This window comes from Marmota marmota, unplaced genomic scaffold (assembly GCF_001458135.2).
Source record: "Marmota marmota marmota unplaced genomic scaffold, marMar, whole genome shotgun sequence".
In the NCBI taxonomy this organism is placed as follows: Eukaryota; Metazoa; Chordata; class Mammalia; order Rodentia; family Sciuridae; genus Marmota; species Marmota marmota.
In genome coordinates, this window is record NW_026000068.1 from 8605689 (window position 1) to 8627080 (window position 21392).

Below are 21392 nucleotides of genomic sequence, written 5' to 3' on the forward strand. Positions count from 1 at the left end.
TACTTGACCTTCCCCTCCACCCCCACACAAATTCAGCACAATTCCAAATGGAATGGAAGCATACCAAATACTTCCCCTCCACCCCCACACAAATTCACACAAATTCCAAATGGAATGGAAGCATACCAAATACTTCTGGAACTACTTATGCTGTCATGTTATAAAACCCTGTTTTATAACATGGAAAGTTCTCCCTGTTGGGACTCTGGTCAATACGGATGGCCGGCGGAGATGCTTAGGAGACAGATTGTGGGAAGGGGGCAGTGCTCCAGTGTCTGAGGACAGGAGGAGACTGTAGAAGAATCAAAGGGGAAATAAGCCATAAAAATGTTGGTGCAAATGAATAGTGATGGTGACAATGACAAAATAAAATCCTCAGCTTTAAAACTCCAGGATGAGAGGGACAGCATTTGTCAGCAAAATGGCATGAACAAGTGTTTTGGATCAGCAGCAGCAATGTCCATGGGCACATGAGTTCCCAGTGTACAGAGCCCTTTGGTGACTGCTGTTGCTGCACCTGAGACAATCAGCAACCCAGCAAGGAAGGTGCTACACTTTTCCCTCATATGTGAGGACACCGAGATTGGGGCTGGGTTGAGGAGACATGCTGTGGTCTCTGTGGAGCTGGGGAGGTTTTAGATGCAGGGATTGAGGAGTGCTAATATCTCTGATTCTTAAAGCAGAAGGAAGGCAGTGAGTCATGGAGGTCCAGGCCTCCAAACTTCCAGGACCCTGAGGCCATGTCCAGCCACCTAGAGAGAAGATTCTGCTTGTAGAACTGCCATAGGCCATTTGAAGAGGTTATTTAGTTTTCTGGAGACTGTCAGCAATGTCTGGGAAGGAATGGCCTGGTAGAGATGGAGGTCAGCTTCAAAACCAGGAAGGCCAACACAGAGAAGAAAAATGAGACTTGCTCAGTATGGCTTTAGGGGAAAAACCTGCAGATAAAGAGATCAGTGCTTAAAGTAAGCAAGAAGTTCTGGCTATCTTGGTCACCCTCAAATGAAATAATGTCTCTCATTAGGTCATACTGGCAATTGGCATTAAAGATATTCGAACAGAACGAAATGACTGCTGGAGCCGATTCGGCCTTCCTTCTCCTGTCATGGCTGCCCACGTCTCCCGCCACTCTTGTACAGCTGGACGCGGCTCCAGGGCTGAGATCTAGCCCCAGGGGCATGTGCAGGAGTTTGGCAGTCCCCCCCACTGTTTGCCCACCTTTCTCCCTCTCCTGTCCAGACAGACAAGGACCATCCGCTGGCCCCAGGCCACCGTCTGACCCGGTGTAGTCTGTGAGAGTTCTATGAAAGATGTCTGTTTAGATGGAGCTTCTGAAGTTCTGAGTCACTCTGTTACAGTGACATAGGTTCCAACCAATTGAACTGTTTCTTGATGATCTGACAGATGATTGCAGTCTTTACACAAGGACAGGCACCAGTGGTTTCCCCAACTCTACATTCTATCTCTCGCTCACTCAGTCATTCCAACAGTCCCCAACCATGGTCAAATGTAAGCACCTCCTGTTGTCAGTGACATTCTGAGGTTTTGGGAAGCCAAGCTCTTCTGAATTCCTGCTCGTCTTTGCCCCCACCTGCAGACAGTTCCCGAGGCTAACAGCCTCCAAGATGATGCAGGTGGCAAGGACGTTTTGCAGATTTATTTGTGACTAGCTAAACTTAAGGACTTCAAAAAGGTGACACAGTATTTATCTTGCATGTCATAAGGTTCTTTGCAATGGTGTATTTTCCCTGCGGGGAACAAACCCAGAAGGCCAGGTCTTACTCAGGTAGAGGGTCAGAGAATACAAATGTGTTTGGGCTCCAAACAGGAATTAACAACACCCAGCCTGAAGAATATTCCACCCATTAGTCCTCTAAGAGGTAAATAATAAAGTAGACAAGCTAGAACTAAAAGTCCCTGGCCTCTGTGCCTGGGTCTAAGGGAAGATGTCAGTGACAGATGGGTCTGAGTTCTGTCCCCGACACACGTGGCTGTCATTCCAATTTCCATCTCCCCCTCATGGTTTTCCTCTGGCCATAACTCCCTTACCTCTCACCTCCTAATTATGCATACTGTAAACAGTCTTCAAGACTTTGCTCTATAATTTTCCTTCCCTTAATTCATGCTTTAAAACCTGAAATATATAATTCAGGATCTAACAAAATCTCCAGTAATTGTTCCATCTTTCATTTTTACTCACAGTGGCTACATCCATATCTTAAGTTTCCTTTGGAACTCTTCCTTTGCTCAGCCCATAATGGGTGTTTAATAAATAAATCTGAAGTGTGGGTTGTTAAAAGATATGAATCTGATCTTTTTCTGATGATATGTAAATTGTCAATGAAGAACAAGAGAGATCACTTCCCTGATGATTAAAACAATTCATGAGGATAAATGAGCTTGGTTTTCTCACCCAAAGACTTTTTCAAATGGAGAGATTTTTGAATTTTGAGCTTTGCTATTAACAGCATTATGACATTCAGCATCAAGGTCCTCATTTCATTTCACAACTGCATAATTTGGAAATGATTAACAACAGCTCTTTCTCAACATCTTTAAATCATGGGTCAACTAAAAATATCATCATTTATTTCTCTAGCCCATCTTTCTTGAATTTTCCCATATGGAGCACATTTTACACTTTCTTTAGCTCTTGAATTTAAGGTCCATTAAATTCCTGTCAACACATTCTTATTTTCACGGAAATAGAAAGACAATTACACTTTTTGAACTGTACTATCAACAAAGAAAAAACTAAGGTGAAACCTCATACTCCTATTTAACAAATAGTGTGCAGCATCTTTAAAAGCTGTACCCCTCCAGTGCACAAAAGCATGAGCAGGTGCATTTGTGCACAGAGGAGGCACGGAGGATCCCAGGGAAAGTGGTTTATTTGAGGCAGTAATACTTCTTTGAGCTTCTGGAACCACTGACTCAGAACCACCAGCTTCGTTCTAATTTCTAACATGTTCTTCATGTCTGGCTGCTGGTTAGCCCAAGGACTCCTTCCTGGGAGAGACGTCTGTCTCCTGGAGGAGTCCAGGGAGGAACTCAGAGGGGATTCTGGGACCTGAATTTTAAGCAAAACAGAACAGAATCCAAAACATTTGCTCCTCCTGACATGCAAAATACTAAGAAAAGGATGCAATTAATCTTCAACACTCAACACTTAATTTTGTTATCTGTGATTTAACTTCAACACACCACCTCTTGGGGAACAGGAAAACTTTGAAAGAAAAATATGTAAGCTAAACTTTATCAATTTAAAGTGCAAAGTAATGGATGCTTAAGGGAAGTAGGAAGGCCCTGAGGAAATCTAGAAATAGACTATAACTTAGTAGAGCCAGTTATTAAATATTTACTTTTTCCCATTGGTTTAGAAAAAGACAAAATTCTTTACTGGCAAGATGGGTCTCACTCCCCACAAGAGACCCTTGCTGAGGCCTCACAATCCGGCCCAAGGAGCTGGTTTCATGGCAAGGCTGGTGGGTGTAAAGAAGGCAGTGATGACCTTGGCTCTCTCCCCTCTCCACACTGACAAGCAGGTGCTTTGGGCAGTAGCCATGGAAGCCCCTGTGCCCTGCCCCAGCCCCATCTGATCCAGGCACTGCTTTCTTCCTGTATATCCATGTTCTCTACTCCCATTCACTAGCTCAAATTTTAACTACCCACATTTGCTCGGCAAAACAACAACTTATGGGAGATATTGTTAAAGTATTCTCCCAACTAAAAAAAAAAAAAGAAAGAAAGAAAGAAAGAAAAAGTATCCTCTATTTAGAAGCATTTGGAAATGAGGCATAGAACCAAAATCTCTAGATGTGGCATTTTTCTCTTCAGGTTTAATTTCGAATCATTTTGTGGGTAAAGACTTCTTCAGAGGCATGATATGAACGCTGACTACCTTGCACAGGTGTACAGACCAATTGCCCCAAGGGCCAAGCCCCTCTGAGTTCTCAGGTGGACACTGGAAACATTGTCTCCTTCCCACTGGGCACTAAAGTGGTGAGGTTCTCAGGGCCAGGGGGAGGGTCCACATTGCTGGGACTGAGTTCACATCCTTGTTCCTGGGCTGTGACACTGGACTGCCTGTATTGCTTTTTGTAATTTTTTTTCTGCCTCCTTTCTAAAATTACTTGTTGAAACTTGTTAATAATTTCCCCCTGCCAAAAAAACTCCCTGAGTTTATTATATTTTAGTCTATTGTAGAATGCAAAAGTGTAGGAAGATAGGTCTACTTTCTTCTTTATGTAAGGCGATTTAGCATAATTAAAAATATTACATATTTCAAAATAGGTGCAAGAGAAAATATTGAGTGTTCTCACCATAAATAAATGAGAAATATTTCAGATGATGGATAAGCTAATATCCTGAATTGCTTATTACATTAGGTATACATGTATTGAAACATCACACTGTACTCAACAAATACATACAATTACTATGGTTAATTAAAAATTAAAAAAATCACAACCCCTTATGGAAACAAAAAAGACAACTTTGGGTAAGACTCTCTGAGTGTGGATCTGTCCAGTCCCAAAGGTTCATGGATCTTGGTGTGTATTTAGGGGACACATGGTGGTCCTGTTTTTGCATCTTCATTGATGATCTTGTTTCAGTAGCATTTTGGCTACTGAGGCTGTTGGACTAGTGCTGTCCATATCTGAGGTGCCTTTTGTTATGGCCAAATACTGAGTCTTTGGATCCAGAGCCTGTGTGAAGCTCCTAAGCCAAGTAGGTAAAGCAAACCTTACCTTTTTGTACAGACTTCTCAGATCTCGGTACTGCCACATGCTGTTTAGGACCTGAGATGCAGCCTTGACCACTTTTGGGGAGTGTCTGATAAAGGAAAGACAGGAAATGCAATCAGAGTGGTAGCTGGGCTTGCACTGACCCTGACATGTCAGGAGAGGTCAAAATGGACTTCCTCCCAGCTTTGCTGGCTCTTTTCTTCTCTGCCTGGGGACTGCAAAGGATTTTTGTACCAGTCCCCATCCATGGTCTCATCACACATCCATGAGGGTGACGGGTAGGAAGAAATTACAATTTGGCAAAGAGTTTTTAAAAATGCAAACACAGGAACAGTGGCATGTGGTCAGAATGCAGACTTAGTGTTTGACTACAAAATGGAATAGAAAGAAAAGAAACAGTGATCAGAAAGGACAAGCTTCAGGAGTTCTGATGGCAGTTTTGTGGAACACCTGGTAATAAGAGAACAGTGTCCCACTGGGGCATGAGAGCGTACCAGCGTTGACTCTACACACTTGCTGAGGCCATAGGCAGTGAATGCTGAAGTGGGCACACTCTGACATGGGTGCAGAGGAATACATTTGTGTAAGAATCTATAACGCCTTACCTGCACTTCAAGTTCTGGCCTCTGGACCATAGTGCATAGGGAGAAACCAAGGTCACAGAAATATTTGGACAGGAAGTTGTTAACTGCGTTCAAAGTCATGGCTTTGAAATACCTATGACAATATAACTAGATATTTTGATTTAGGTTCAGTGCCAATCTGAATCTCAAAACACAAATTAGATTAATAAATTCCTGTCAATTTAATTCAATTGAATTCTTGGAAGTCACTTTGACCTGTGGTCATGGAAGCTACTCAGGAATTAATCTAAGTTAATCCACTCAGGAATTTTGTATACTAATAGGCTGGTTTCACAACCAGAGCACTATTTTAGTGACTATCATTACAGAGTCTATCTGAGAGTGTCTGATAAAGGAAAGACAGGAAATGCAATATGAGGGGTCAGCTCACTTTTTCTGCAGAAGGTCAGATGGTAAATATTTTATGATATTAGTCACAATTACTTAACTGTAACTGAAACATGAAGAGTCATATTTAAACAAATAGGTATAGCTGTGTTGTAATAAATGTGATTTATCAAAAACAAGCAGTTGGTAGGATGTGGCCCATGGTAGATTATCAGGGGACTCCTGCCTCATGTGGATGCTGACTCCTGGTGTTTGGCAAGATATTACCATTCATGAAGACTCCAATGTGATAACCACTCCTGAAGGTGACTGGTTGCAGTGGCTAGCAATAATATCTGAATTAAAACCAAAGATGCCTTTGAAATAAAATGGTATTTGAAACAAAATAGGAAGATGGTAGATGGTCCAGGATGAGTTTTCAGTTGAGAGCAGAAGTAAATAGATATTCTGAGGCTATGCATTTTACAGTGAAATTATGGGATGCCAATACATGGTGGAGAAAGTGGCTGCTATTTTCCTAGGTCTTCACATTTGTCATTTAGACCAACCTAGTTTGAGGATTCTTCATCCATTCACTGAAGGGCAAGTGTAGCAGCCATTGCTATGATTACTGAGATGAAATTCAACTTTGGCCACGTTAGTTACATTAAGGAATTAAAGAGAACAAATATAGAGTTTCTATAAATTCCAATTTTTAACATTTCTTTTCCTGAAATGAATTGTTGCTAAATTATTTCAAAATTTATGATAGTATTGTGCTCCAAATGTAATTTTAAATTCTTTTGACTTAAAGACAGAATTTTAGACCTTTTTGTGGTCTAAAAGATAAAGGTACCTGTCATTCTTATATAATCAATGCTGAACAAAAATTAGATGCTATTTTTTTTTTTTGAATTTTGTCACTGTTGGGGAAGTATTTGTCTGTGATGATACTCAAGCAACTTAAGAGGAAACTATATTAAAATTTAGGTAGTAATAGTGTAGTTGAAATATTCAGTAAAAAAAATTCCCTGACACAGTATAATTTTTAAGTTCCACTTCTTTCCTAGTTATAAAATAGAAAGAGACTATGATTCGTAACAAATAGCAGTTTTTAACGTCTTAATTAAAATGCCAATACATCATAGTGTTATAATAATATGTGAAGGTCAAAGAAACATTGCCTTCTTTTTAAGTCGTTAATTTTGATTCATCCACTAGACTGGTATCATATAAACTTCTACTTGAAAAACGATGAGTATTGATTGAAGGACTTGAACATTGAGTGCTTTTAATGTGACAAGTGATTATAACCCAAGCCACAATACAGAGTTCTTTTCTGACAAGTATCATTTGAGACTGTTAATAGCTTTTCTGTCTTATGACAAAAGACAGGGACACATTCAATGCTATTTCCTATACAACTGTTACAAGCGGAAAAAAATATTATTTTTGAAATAGACATGATAGAATGCCCATGATGGGTGTTTAAAATGATGTGAAAAGAACATTATCAAGACTTCAAAATGGTGAGTATGAGACTCCTACAAGAGTTAATAACAATTACACAATGTCCGGTCTTCACCAGAGCTGTCAAATCAGGGGTGACTGTTCTGAACAGTCATGCCAGCAGCAGGATCCCAGTCCCATTGGTTGTGCTCCCAAGATGCAGTGAGTGTTGTGCAATCACATGGTGATGGCCAACTCACCAGCCTGGTTCATAACACTGCATATTTAGGCTTGCATATATTTAGAAATAAAACAGATCTGTACATAAAATGGAGGATGATAGCTAGGCATGCTTTTAATGCCTGTGGCTTCTAATATTATTTCAAATGAAAATCAGATATACATTAAATTTATCTTTGGAAGTAATTTTTAAATAATAATTTAGGGTGGACTTTTTGCAAGTATTTTAATAATTACCTAGTATGAATTGATACTCCTATAATTTCCAGTTATGAAATCATTCCCAATTCCAAAAAATCTATTGCCAATAAAGAGTTTCTCTTTTATTAAAATATTGCTAGAAGGTGATGGGGATCTCAATGTCTCCTATCATGATAGAATTGAGTGAGTTTCATGCTGAAATATGGAGCAATTCTCTTGGAATCACTTGGTTTCAAGGGCAATGAAAAGAATAACAAAACTGAAGTACAGATAGATAGGAAATGAGGAATTATAAAATTCTTGTTTTACCCCCTCAATTAATCAATATATATATTTTAAAAAATTGGCAACATGGAAAAAATGGATGAGCTTTCCTAAGCTGGAGAAATACAACTGAAAAGGTACATAATTCATTCCAGTTTGACACTTCTTATGCAACTCAGAAACCCAGGTTGTTGACATTGAAAAGAAGATCAAGGAACAATGAGACAGGACAAGTACCATGGAGAAAATTTTAGTCAAATTAAAGGACATTTGTGAGATCATCTCAAGTGAAAATACCTTCCCATTAATAATAATCAAGTTAGGACCAGATATAACAGGTCCATTTTTTTTTTGTATTTGCAGCAAGTATACATACTGTATTGCAGATAGTTTCTTCAAATGATTTTTAGTAATTTTGATTAACAGTTGTCTCTGACCATAGAACTGAGTCAAGCATCTTTTCTCTATAAGATTCCAATAGTGAGGCACACTGCTGTAGAGAAGCTCGGGAAGGAATGGAGCATCACTCCCTAACTCCCTAGTCTTAAAATTCAGAGAAAGTACTTCAATCTTTGAATGCCTCATGAACGTAGACAAAATGTTAGAGTGTTTCTGTGCACTACAACTAGAGATTCCAAGCACCTACTGAAACTATGAAAGAAAAGCACATACCTGCAGTGTATGCACAACATCATGAGATCGATCGATCTATCTATCTATCTATCTATCTATCTATCTATCTATCTACCTACCTACCTATCTCCCTGCCTACTTACATACATACCTACAGGTTATCTTGTTGTTTTCCCTTGCATGGTTGCAAGTCTAGGTATTGTTGGATCCATGTCTTTGACTCTGTGCCCTTCATTGCTGCATAACAAGTCATCATGCAGTATAGATGGGGAGGGTGTCGTACAGTATCTCTGTCTGTCTATCCATCTAACCATATATAGTTATAATTCAAGCCAACCATCTGCACCATGATTGCATGAGTCCCATGGGCCTTCTCTATCTGATACAGGAAAGTATTCAAATTCTAATGCTGAATTGTTGATTGAACCTATTTCCAAATAGGTTCTCAAGGTGCTTAAAACAGAAACACTGAAATCTCTGAAACACATTAGTAGCATCTTGAATTAAGTTAAATAATGAGACAGCATTTCCAGAAAGTCTCCAAGTGCATTTCTCACAGTTTCTAATAATGAAAGAAAAATTACTTAGCATTTAGATGTAAAGGAATGAAAAGTCTAGAAGCAGACAGACCCTTAATAACAAAAGGTTTACCCTTTTAATCTTCTTTGATTACACTGAGGGACTTCCAGGAGGCAAAATTTAATTAAGGTTGGTGCAGGTTTCTGTAAAAATTGACAGCTCTCTGATATACTAGCACCCTGGCTGGTGGAGATATTTTTTAGTTGTGTACACTAAGATACCCTTGGCTCTTCAATCACACAGGGAAACATTCCCATTTGTGGCAGTGCAGCTGCTTGACACCCCGTCTTATCTCTTTTTATTCCATTTGTCTGAAAGCTCTCCCTTCTCCCCACCATTTCCTCAGGTTAGGAAATTTCTGCTCATCCTTCTGGGCTTGATTATCAGTAATTTCTGGAAGAATATTATACAGCTCCCCCCTCGGCTTTAGATTGCAAAATATGGGCATAACGACTTGTTAAATTAAGTGGTTTGTCGACTTGTTAAATTAAGTGGTTTGTCCCAAACCACAGCTTGTAAGGTGGGGTGGTGGGCTGGGACTGAGTTTCCTCTGACTGCCTCTCACTGTCTTCTCCCCGGTCGGTGCTGCGTGATGAGAGCTGAAGGGGCACAGGTCCGTCAATGCCTGAACTTGCAACCACACAAGGACAGTAGCAAGAAGAGTCCTTCATGCCTCCAGGTTAAGCGAGTATCTCCTGCAACACACTAGCATGAGGGTTGGAATGTCAATTCTACCTTTCCAATTTCTTGGCCATCGCCAACTCACAAGTTATTTATCAAATCAAAATTAACAGTGAGATCAGCTTTCGTGGTGAGGAAGGAAAACTGGAAACCATTTGCCTTTTTTTTCCCTTGACTATGAGAGAAAAATGGTTTTGAGTGACAATCAATAGTGCTATCCATTGGCACACTTAGAACCAATTCTGCCCCTGCGGAGGTGGGACGTTACCAGCCAACGTACTTGTCTCCTTTGCTCTTGGAGATGCCGACCAGTTTCTCGATGCCTCCCGCGTCCCGCAAGGCCTTGGCATTCTCCATGTTCTTGGTGATCACCTCGTGCAGGGTGCAGCAGACGGCGGTCACCGTGTCATCGGACATGGCCTTGCTTGCTGCGTTGTTGCTGTTGTTCCCTCCGGGAAGCCTGTGGACCAGGTCTCGCATGGCGTATTTGCCTTTGGAAAAGGAAACACAGGGAAGAGTTGAGGAGAGGGCAAGCAGAGAAAGAAGGTTCAGGGAAAAAAGAACAGAGGCAGGTGGACGCAGTAGAGTCACTTTCCCACCTCTGAGTGTTGATCATAGGGTGATTTCAGACATACACACAGAGAACACAGTGGTCCTCCCTCAGAACCCATGGGGCATTGGTTCTAGAAGCCTCCTGTTCTGCCCCATGGTTACCAAAGTCTGGATGTTCAAATCTCTTATGTAAAATGGCACATGCACATTTTTCCTTGTATTTTTAGTCATCTTTAGATTCTTTTAGCTTAACAAAATGTAAATGCTATGTAAATAGTTGCTACACTGTGTAGTTTAGGGAATAATGGCAAGAAAACGTCTGTAAATGTTCAGTACAGATGCAATTTTTTTTTTTTTTTTTTAGTATCTTGATCTGCAGGTGGTTGAATCCAAGCATGAGGAACGCATGGATGTGGAAGGTGCTCATGGTGAGCACCTGGAGTTTGGTCCTAGATACATCAAGGATGAATCATGGGTCACTTCATTTAAGCTTTGGTTTGTTTTTTCCATTTATAAAGGAGAATGACAATGATACCTGATTTATAAGATATTTTAAAAATTAAAGGAGTAGATGTATGGAGTGCATTTGACACAGTGATTAACGAGGATGCAGGACTCACTAGACATTAGCCATCACTAGGTTCCTACCTGATGTATTCACAAAAGTCAAGAAAATGTATGTGATTCTAAGAACCCCCAAAATGCCTTGCCAGGAGCTATCTTGGGACCTGTACTACTGAACAGGAGTCAAGCCACACATATATAGAGAACATGGTCACGCATGTGAGTTCCGACCCCTTTATAGCACAGAGAAGTTGCTTAGGGCTATCTAACTAGGTACCTGGTCCATCAGGGTGACCTTGCCTCTCTGGGATTTGCCTAATGGGATTTTATTGTATGGGTCCCCCAATGTTTACTAATGTGGCATGTTTTTATTTGCACAAGAAATAAAATCTAACTCTGCTTCCTTAATTCACTTTATCATTATTAATGCGGTTACTCCTGATGATAAGGGTACTTACAATGACATAATTATAGAGCCATTTTAGTTTACATAGCAGTTTAGGCAAGACAATTCATTTATCCCACCTGCAGCTTCCAATTCTGTTCCTTTAATTTATTTATGGAAGCGAGTAAATGAGTGCCTGCAGCAAAGTTGGCTGTTCTTAAATTTGGGGGGTGGAATTGGCAAGTGTCCAGAGTTACATTTCTGACTTGTCCTCTATCCCCCAGTAGACATGTGTGGCTAGCTCCTCAAAATTATGTGGACTTTTAACCTCCAACATATACTGTAAATGATTCTTTCATTTGCTGCTAAATTCTCTAGTGCACAGAGACTAGGGCCAGAAAATAGAACCCCTTAGGAATGTGCAACAACTTAATTTCCAGGCGGTAATAAATAAAACACAGGCCCTTGTAATTTTGGTATCTGCTTTTATCCTGTGTTCTAGTGGCTTATTTTAGTGTGGACAGAAAATGCTGATGTTTACTGAAATAGAAAAGTGTCTTCATCCACTTCATGATGGCAGAGGAAGCGTCTGACAAAACTGGTTTCCTGAAAACCCCCACATGTGGCATATTTCTCCTCTAATGACAGCACTCACAGTAGTTTGGAGAAGATACCTGTACATGGACAGTCCTCTGAGCAACTTGCCTTAGCTCTCTGTCATTGGACCAGACTGAACTTGGGCTAAGAGTTTACTTCTGTAGCACTCAGCATGCGGGGCCTCCTCTCAGCCCATTCATCCCATAAACCACGAGAAGATACATTTGAGATCCACAAAAGTGAGAAGATGAATGTGTTCTCTCTCTCTCTCTCTCTCTCTCTCTAAGGGAAATGATGGAGAAAGGGCAACATATTGAAAACTATTCCAATCCCCGTGCGTATGGTGACATTCACACTCAAGACCGCATGGAAGACTGGCTTTGTAAGCTTGGACTCTGTCAATGTTGAAAGCAGAAATGAGGACAGGAAAAGGTTTGGCTGCAGCGTTTCTTAGTTTGATTGCTACTGTCGCCACCAAATGAGCTCGGATACACCTGAATGTGCAGTTTTATCAGGGCTTCCCACACCCTGAGCCCTGGAGGAGACACAGTTGTCCCTGTCATATTCAGGTGGAAGGAACCCTGCTGAGCAGCCTCTTCCTTCACCTCAGGGTGCAGTGCAAACACTGTCACTGTCCATGTGACCCACGATGTGACAAAGATCAGAAGCCACTCTTATTTAAGCCACCTGGGAAATGCAGCAGAATTGTTGGATTTCTAATATTTCTGATAAAGTTCACTGATGTTCTACTAGGTGGTTGGGGATTTTTCATGTAGTCTGCTTATCCAGAGAGATACCATCTAGTCTATACTTTTTTACCATCTGAGAGAAAAATTATTCCATGAGGAAGAACTTTGTTAATTATATTAAGGGCGCACCTTATTATTATTTTTTAAACTTTGTGTGTGTGCTCAAAAATGCTATCTTCTCACATTAGAATTTGAATGCCACTTTTACATGGAATCTGGGTAGCCAGGAAAGTTTCTAAAGCTCTTTTTAGTGTTTAGAAACTTTGAGGCTAATTGGGGTGTTGGGGCAGGAAAAATGGAACGTAGAATGCTTATGGCCACAAGTCACCTTGGGTGGCAAGCTCATGACATCAGCTCAAGGAAGAAAGACACTGGGTGGACTGGAGTTGTTAGGGCAGGCCAGACACGGGAGGTGGACATATAGGACTGCTCTGTAGGTCAGGGGCCAGCCAGTCACTATTTAACAAAGAGATTCTGGGGCATGAGGAAGGAAGTTCTCAGCAGTCAGACGGAAGGTGGGAGAAGCATTGACCTTACCCCTGATGATAAAGCTGTTGACTGCAGATATTATCAGCACTCCAACCCAGGGAGCTTGTCCCCTGTAACTGTCCCTGGCCTCTTGTTTCTTTTTTCCACAGGTTTCTAAACACTAGAAAAAGCTAAAAAAACGTTCCTACTTTATCAAACATGAATCAAGGTCCCCTTTCCTCCAACCCTCATGCAGGCTTTTTGATCCTTGAGGCCTGAGATGTCTTCAGAGGTGAATGGAGTTAACTCCCTTTCATAATAAAGAGAGTGGGCTGACCTTGATTTTCACAGCTTATCACCATCAAGATGTCAAGTTGTTGATTTCTTTGTCTCCTTTCTTTTCTTTTCTTTCTTTCTTTCTGTTTGTGGTGGGGGGGATACTGGGGACTGAACCCAGGGGTAATTATCCACTGAGCCACATCCCAGCTCCTTTATGAATATTTCAGAGACAGGGTCTCGCTGAGTTGCTAAGAGCTTTGCCTCACTAAGTTGCTGAGGCTGGCTTTGAACTTGAGATCCTCCTGCCTCAGCCTCCTGAGTCTCTGGGATTATAGGCATGTGTTACTGAAGCCAACAATTTCTTTTTAGAGAGAGAAATGATAGAGGCCAGGTTCTGCTATGGCTAGGGATGGAGTGGCCGGGACAACAGGTGGTGACTGTCTCTCTAGGGATCTTGAGGGGGAACAGGTTGCAGGTTCTGCAGGGGCCCAGGGACATAAAAGGCATCTGCAGCTCAGCAGTGGCTCCATGGGGCACGGGACACTCTGTGGATGCAGAGCAGGACATGGAGCACAGGGATCACCCTGGGGTAGAGCCAGGCATGAGGCATAGGAGGTGATGACCTAGGCACTCAGGTGGTGGACGACCACTCCCTCTTCTTCTGGATTTTGTCTGTTTTAAAAATAAGAAAATGATGCAGACTGCAGTCTCAGAATGGTTCACACTGAGAGGCCACCTGACAGCCACTACAAGACTTAAGGATCCAAATGATATGGATGTGTGACTACTAAGAGGTGGAGGCTGGAGAGGAGAAGCACACCATGATGGAGAGTCCACGGGCTTGGAGTCCAATGCAGAGTTGAGGGAGGATGACTCGAGGTTTTCAGCTGCCAGTGAAGTGGGAAGTGAAACCAAAGAGAACTTTAAAGCACAATAATAATGGGCAAGTGGATTTAATTTTACTTTTTCACTCAAAGGAAAATGTGCAGAATTAGTTGTGCTAGTTTTGAACATGGATTGTTCCCATCAGAATCCATGTTGAGACCTGGTCTCCACTCTCATAGTCTTGGGAGGTGATGAGACCCGTGGAAGGCACTGAGGTCAAGAAATCCATTCTCATGAAGGATTAATGTCATCTCTTGGGACTGAATGAGTTGTTGCTCTTGAAGGGCTGGATTAGTTTCTGCAAGAGTGACTTGTTACAAAGGTAGGCTGTCCCTTGAGAGTTTTACCCCTACAGGAGCCAGCTTGCCCTTCCTCTTCCACCATCATTGGAAGTAGCCCAAGGCCCTCACCAGATGTGGATGCCCAGTGGTGGATTTTTCCAGCCTCCAAAACAGAGAGCCAAAATGTAGCCCCTGTCCTCATACCTGACTCAGTCTCAGGTATTCTGCCATTGAGTACCAAATCAGCCAAGACACATTATACTAGTTACATGAGAGAACCGCTCAGCCAAATCCTATCAGAAGACAAGCAGGTGATCAGGTTCAAAGGACAGAGGTTTGTGAGGCACAGAGGACACCCTGTCCTGCCTCTATTTGGAGTAAACATGCTTCCCATGATCCACTACACGAGCCACACTGTAAGAGAGAAAAACTCTTTACTTTCTTTATTTCTGAACTAAGCCTCAAAACAAAACAAAGCCTGACACCACCATCCCCACCAGACAAGTCGCTCCATCTTGCAGAGTTCCCAGTACAAGTGAACCCTGAGGCTATTTCTTCTGCAGTGCTTGGTCTCTAGTGGAGAGGACCTTATCTATGACTTTGGTGGTACGGATATGAGATGCCTACTAGAGGTATCATAATCATGTGGAATTGTAATCTGTGTTTCTGTCAGCGATAGACCAAGTGCAGCCTTGTAACTTGCTCTGTTTCTTCCAAATCCATGTATTTAGCACTCAGCAAAACCATTTTGTAAATTCAGACTCTCTTAACAGATTACAAGTAAAAATTATTTTCTCTTTATCATGCGTCTTGCTGGTAGTCTTCTAGTCAGAGCTATGGACACCCCAAGGTAGCCAGTGGACTCACTCAGGAGACCTAACAAACCGTGCTGCCCACAGATAGTGCTCACTGAGGTGTAGCTGTGCGTGCAGGCTGGAGGGCCTTTCATGATGGGGGACAGAGCTTTGCTCTTCTGACTGCTTCTGCTTCTGTGTTGTGTTTGCTTGTGACTCTATTTCTATTTCTGAACCAAGCCTATTTCTGGTATTGATGTGCATGCTACCATTCAGCTCCCCCCACTGGAAGCAGGAATTTTGAGGAATGGTTTTATGCTTTGTAAGGTGTCAGACAACAGAAAAGTCCCCTGAGTTCCTTCCTACACTGATTACGTGTTTCTTTTGATCATTGATACTGTTCTCTGTTAGCTGATCTTTCTTGTGCACTACCCTAAACTTAAATATCTCAAAATGACTGGGAAAATATATTTTCTTAAAGAAAGATTAGGTAGAATGGGCAGAAACCCAGGGTCAGGAACACCACAGCTCCTTTGTCTTTGAGTTCTTGGTGCTTTTTTGGCCTTTCTGTTTCTGGAGCTTCTAGGAGTGACCTGTGAGTTTTTGCTGAGACACTCTGAAGTTTTTTTAAATTTTTATTTAACTCTTTTTTTTATTGTGATAAAAAACACATACCATAAAATGTACCACATCATCAATTTTTAAGCAATATTAATTAAGTACCTTCATATCATCGTACAACCTCTCAGCAAAACCATTTTGTAAATTCAGACTCTCTTAACAGATTACCATCCATATCCAGAATCCTTTCCTCTTGCAAAACTGAAACTTTATGTATTAAACACTAATTTCCCCTCTCCCCTCTTCTCAGCACCTGGAACCCCTATTCTACTCTCTGTGTCTATAAAGTTGACTACTCTAGATGCCTCATGGAGTGGAATCATAGACTGTTTGTCTTTTTGTGGGTCGTTTATTTCACTGAGCACTGAGTCCTGAAGGCTTACCCACATGTAGCTTCTCAGAACTTACTTTCTTCCTCATGCATTTCACTTACCTGTTCATCTATTGATGGACAGTTGAGTTTCTATTGTCAATAATGTTGCTATAATATGGTGCATAAAGACCCTGTTGTTAATCTATTTGTCTTTTGATCTAAAGTTAGTCTCTTGCAGATAACAGGTACTTGGATCATGGTTTTGTGTGCAAATGATTGATTCCTGTCATTGGAGAGTCTAATCCAGTTACATTTAAAGTCACTGCCAGTTAGGAAGGACTTATCTCCTGCCATTTTGCTGTTCTCTAAATTCCTTATTTCCTGCATTATTGTCTCTTTGGTGTGTAGTTGATATTTTTGTAGTGAAAATTTTAATTCCCTTCTCCTTTTCTTTTGTGCAGGTTCTTTGTTTTCTTTGTGGTTGCCATGGGAATTACATCCAACATCCTAAAGCTATAACACTCTATTTTGAATTTGTGTCAGGTTAACTTCAATATCATACAAAACCTGATTGTTTATAGTGACACACTATCCCTTTCAGTTACTGATGTCACAAAATTATACCTTTGAACATTACATGTCAAAAACATAAACTGATAATGGCTTTTTAAAGTACATTAGCCTCTTAACATATGTAGAAAACAAAATGTGTAGCTGTAAACCAAAGTTACCACAAAATAGCTTGTAGACTAATAAGTGTTTTCTTCCTTATGCTTATTAGTCTCTTAAATCATGTAGAAAATAAAAAGTAGAGCTATAAACTATTGTTACAATAATATTGGCTTTCATAATTGCCCGTCTTTACTTTACGGAGGTCTTTCACTCCTCTTGGGATCTGAATTACTGCCTGGTGTTCTCTTATTTCAACCTGCAGGACTCCCTTTGGGGTTTCTAACAGAACAGGTCTAGTGCTAATGGTCTTTCTCGGTTTTGCTTATCTGGGAATATCTTAATTTTTCCCTCACTTTTGAGGAACATTTTGCTGAACACAGGATTCTGGGTTGATAAGGTCGTTTTGTTTTTTCTTTGAGCATGTGAATATGTCAGTCAGCCTTCTGACCTCTGTAGCTTGTAATGATAAATCTGCTGTTAATCTTCCCGAAGATCTCTTGTATGAGATGAGTTATTTCTCTTCCTGCTTTCAAGAGATTCTCTGTCTTCCCACAATTTGATTATGATGGGTTTTTGCAAAATACCTTATTTTATTTGGATTTCATTGAACTTCTTAGATGTTTATATTTATGCCTTTCATCAAATTTCCTCTAGCAGTCTCTCTACCCTTTTCTCTCCCCCTTTCTGGGTACTCAGTGTGACTGTGAGTCCTCTTGATGGTCCCACAGATCCCTTAGAATTGGCTCCTTTCTGGAATCTTCTTCTTTCTGTTCTTCAGACTCAATCATGTCAATGGTCTGACCTTCATATTTGCTGATGCTCTCTTTTGTCTGCTCAAATTTGCCTTTGAACTCTTTAGTTTTCCTTTAAGTTTTTCATTTCAGTTATTGTACTTCTCATTTTGTTTTTTTTTTCAATTTTGTATCTTTTTTGATATTTCCATTTTGTTCACACATCATTTTCTTGACTTTTTTTTGAGTCTTCTTCCATTTTTTGAGCATCTTAGAGATAACTGTTTTAAAGTTTCTGTCTAGTAGATCAACCATCTAGCTTCTCTCAGGGAGATTTTCTGTTAGTTAATTTTTTTCCTTTAAATTGTCCATGTTTCCCTATTTCTTTGTAGATGATGATGATGATGATGATGATGATGATGATGATGATGAATTTGTTATAGAAAATTGAATCTAATAATGTTGTTACTCTGGAAATCAGATCCTTACCCTTTCCCAGGATTTAATACATTTTTGTTTTTGTTTTAATTGTTGTAGGCATTCTCTGAACTGTGGAGTAACCTGAGGTATAAACTCAAGCTTTCACAGACATTTCTGAGACTGTCTCTTTCCCTGGGCATGCACACAGACTTTCTAATTTCTGTAGCTGATTTTAAACATCCTAGTCTTTAATGACTGGCTTCTAAGAGAAGAAAAAAGAAAGAAAAACCCCCAAATCCCTTGAAATATCAGCTAGAGAGGGGCTTGCACCACGGTGTGTGTGCACATGCAGAACAGTGCTGCCCCTCTGCCTGCCTCTCTGTGATCAGAAGCAGATATCAGTAGAAAGCACGGATCTCCAATATTTGGTGGACGGGGTCCCTTGTGCCAATCCTGGCTTCTGGAAGCTGCATGTAAGCTGCTCTAGCTGCCTGTCACAGGGTTGAGGGCCAAGGGATAAGAGATGTGTAGCTACTGCTGGGGTAAAAGCTAATATGGACCAAAATCAACCACAAATTACTGCACAAGCCTTTCCCTGGAAATCGCAAGTCTTCAATAGACTCCTGAGTTTCTGAATAGTTACATCAGCCAGATGCTGTCGGGGTCACAGTGACGGTGCTTCCTCCTCCTATACCACTCCCCAATCCTCTCTGAACTCTGAGTTTACTTTTTCCCAATGAATCAATAAATAAAAGTGAAGGGTTGATAACTATGTGATTGGGTATCTGTACATACGTGTGAGTAGAGTTTCTCTCCCCTTTGCAGCGGAAGGCTATTGTCTTTGGCAATGCTTTATGGATAGCTGCAGCTCTACCTAAAGCAAGTGGGCAGTTTTATCTCTCTTTTCTCTTTTGGGGAATGTCTGGAGCTCAATTTGTCACAAAACTAGTCATTTATGCACTATAAGAATATCTAACCTATCCAGATAGTCTGTGGTCAAAGAGGAGATAGCATGAGCAAAATATTTGTTTCAAAACTGATTTACATGCTTATAGACCAAGTTAGTGAAGCACATAAGATGGTATTGTTAGTTATTGAAAAAAGAAAACTGAATGCTATTGACATCTGAAAAATCTCTTCTGACTGGTCTGGAGATTTCTGACCTCTGGAACTATCTGGAAGGATCTGCTTGCAGGAAATTTTCATTTTCTACCAAAAATAGATGGAATATTACTGAGTGAAAACAAAACAATATATGCTGTTTAATGATGCAGATAAATCAATGTTTATAGCAGCTCAATTCACAACAGCTAAGCTATGGTGTCCTTCAACAGATGAATAGATAAAGAAAATGTGGTATGTATACACAATGGAATATTACTCAGCCATAAAAAGAATGAAATTATAGTATTTTCCTGTAAATGGATGGAACTGGAGATTATCATGCTAAGTGAAATAAGCCAATCCCAGAAAACCAAAGGCCAGCCGGGCATGGTGGTGCAAGCATCTGTAATCCCAGCAGCTTAGGAGGCTGAGGCAGGAGGATCACGAATTCAAAGCCAGCCTCAGCAACACAGCCAGGCTCTAAGCAACTCAGCAAGACGCTATCTCTAAATAAAGTAAAAAAAGGGGGGGGGCAGGGGATGTTGCTCAGTGGTTAAGTGCTTCTGGGTTCAAACCCTTGTACCCTCCTTCTACTCTCCTCCCAAAACAACCCCAAACAAAAAAACAAAGGTTGAATGTTCTCTCTGATATGCGGATGGGGTGGGGAATGAAGAACAGAAGTACTTTGGACTAGACAAAAGGGAATAAAAGGGAAGGGAGGGGGGATGGAAGTAGGAAAGACAGTCGAATGAACTGGACATAACTTTCCTGTGTGTTCATACATAAATACACAAACAGTGAAACTCCACATCATGTACAACCTCAAGAATGGGAAGTTATACTGCATGTATGTATGATATGTCAAGATGCACTCTACTATCACATAGAACTGAAAAGAAAAAATACAAAATTTTAAAAAAGAACAATACAGGTACCATCTAGACAGATCATAACAGCACTGTGTCTACAATTTCCTGTGACTCTATAGTTATTTCACAATAAGAAACTAGCATAGTCGCATAGAAATGCAGGTAAATGTAAGAGCAGTAAAAATATTTGTAAAATAACAAAAAGGAGTTGGTAAATCTTAGAGTGGACCCCCTGGGCCCACACTGGGCTGGACAAGCCTGGCGAAAGTCACAGCTATTTAATAGGGAGAAACACGGTTATAAGTTCCCCTGGATTCTCCAGCATGCCTAAGGATCTTGTGGGACTCTATTTTTTATGTGTATATAAACATTTTGTGTGTCAAGAGATTGGCATAGCTTTTATATTTTCTGGGTGAACTTATTAAATGGAAATCCTTGGTTTCATTGGATTAGGTAAACAATTAATTCTTTCTATGTAAAATTATAATCAGAGGATTAAAAACGTTCCAGGAGAGAGGGAAGATGGCGGCGAGGGGAGTGCATTGCCCCCATGTGCTGCTTCACTGTGTGGGAGTATGACAAGTCAGGACAGCTAAAGGCTATCTTGTTAGGAATTTCCAGCAATAGTAGGGTGCTCCGGAACCTGGAGGAAGGATTTCCATCGCATGAGGATCGGCTACGGGGACTCAAACGCGAGAGGTTTGTCGCACGGAGGGTAACACTGCTTATTCAGCAAATCGCCCCGCGGCTAGAGTCTGCAGCGCACACTGGGAAACGAGGAGATAGTGACGCAGGAATACAGCGCTGTAGTTTCTGCCAGCCGTGCAAGCACTGAACTCAGGGCTGAATTCTGGGTTCGAGACGGGGAAGGAAGCGGTCCATCTCGGTTCTCCACACCGGTCAGACCACAGAGGAGGCCAACAGCCACCGTGTTGGAAAGCTGACGTCACCATCCCTGTTTTCGACTGACCGCAGCTCATTCAGCCATAGAACAGGTAATTTCAGGCTGCCATTCGCCTGCGGCTTGCAGACAGATTGCTAGGGTTCAGTGCCTGGGTGCTTCTTAGAACCTGATCTCATCGGAGCGAACACCGAGCGCGGGGCGGCCGAGTTCCGGCTCCTGGAACCGCCCTGGCCCAGGGCTGCGGAGCCTGCGGAGGCTGCTTCTTGGACCCTGCTCCTATCAGAGCATACACCAAGCACTAAGCGGCCGAATTCCGGCTCCCGGAACTGAGCCCGCGGGGACTGCTTCTGGGAGCCTACTCTTATAGGAGCTTACACCAAGCACGGAGCGGCCGAGTTCCGGCTCCCAGAACTTCCCTGGCCCGGGCTAGGAGCCCGCGGAAACTGCTTCCTCGGTCCA

General features: G+C 41.4%; 1 protein-coding gene across 1 annotated transcript in view; it reads right to left on the minus strand.

Moving 5' to 3' along the window:
* Ctnnd2 (catenin delta 2) overlaps window positions 1-21392 on the minus strand; it is an 869206-nt gene that overhangs the window by 37818 nt on the left and 809996 nt on the right. The window contains exons 18-19 of the mRNA XM_048814198.1: window positions 10026-10236; window positions 4752-4836 (exon numbers count right to left, since the gene is read on the minus strand). Coding sequence (XP_048670155.1) covers window positions 4752-4836; window positions 10026-10236 — 296 coding nt within the window. The remainder of the gene's footprint in view (window positions 1-4751; window positions 4837-10025; window positions 10237-21392) is intronic.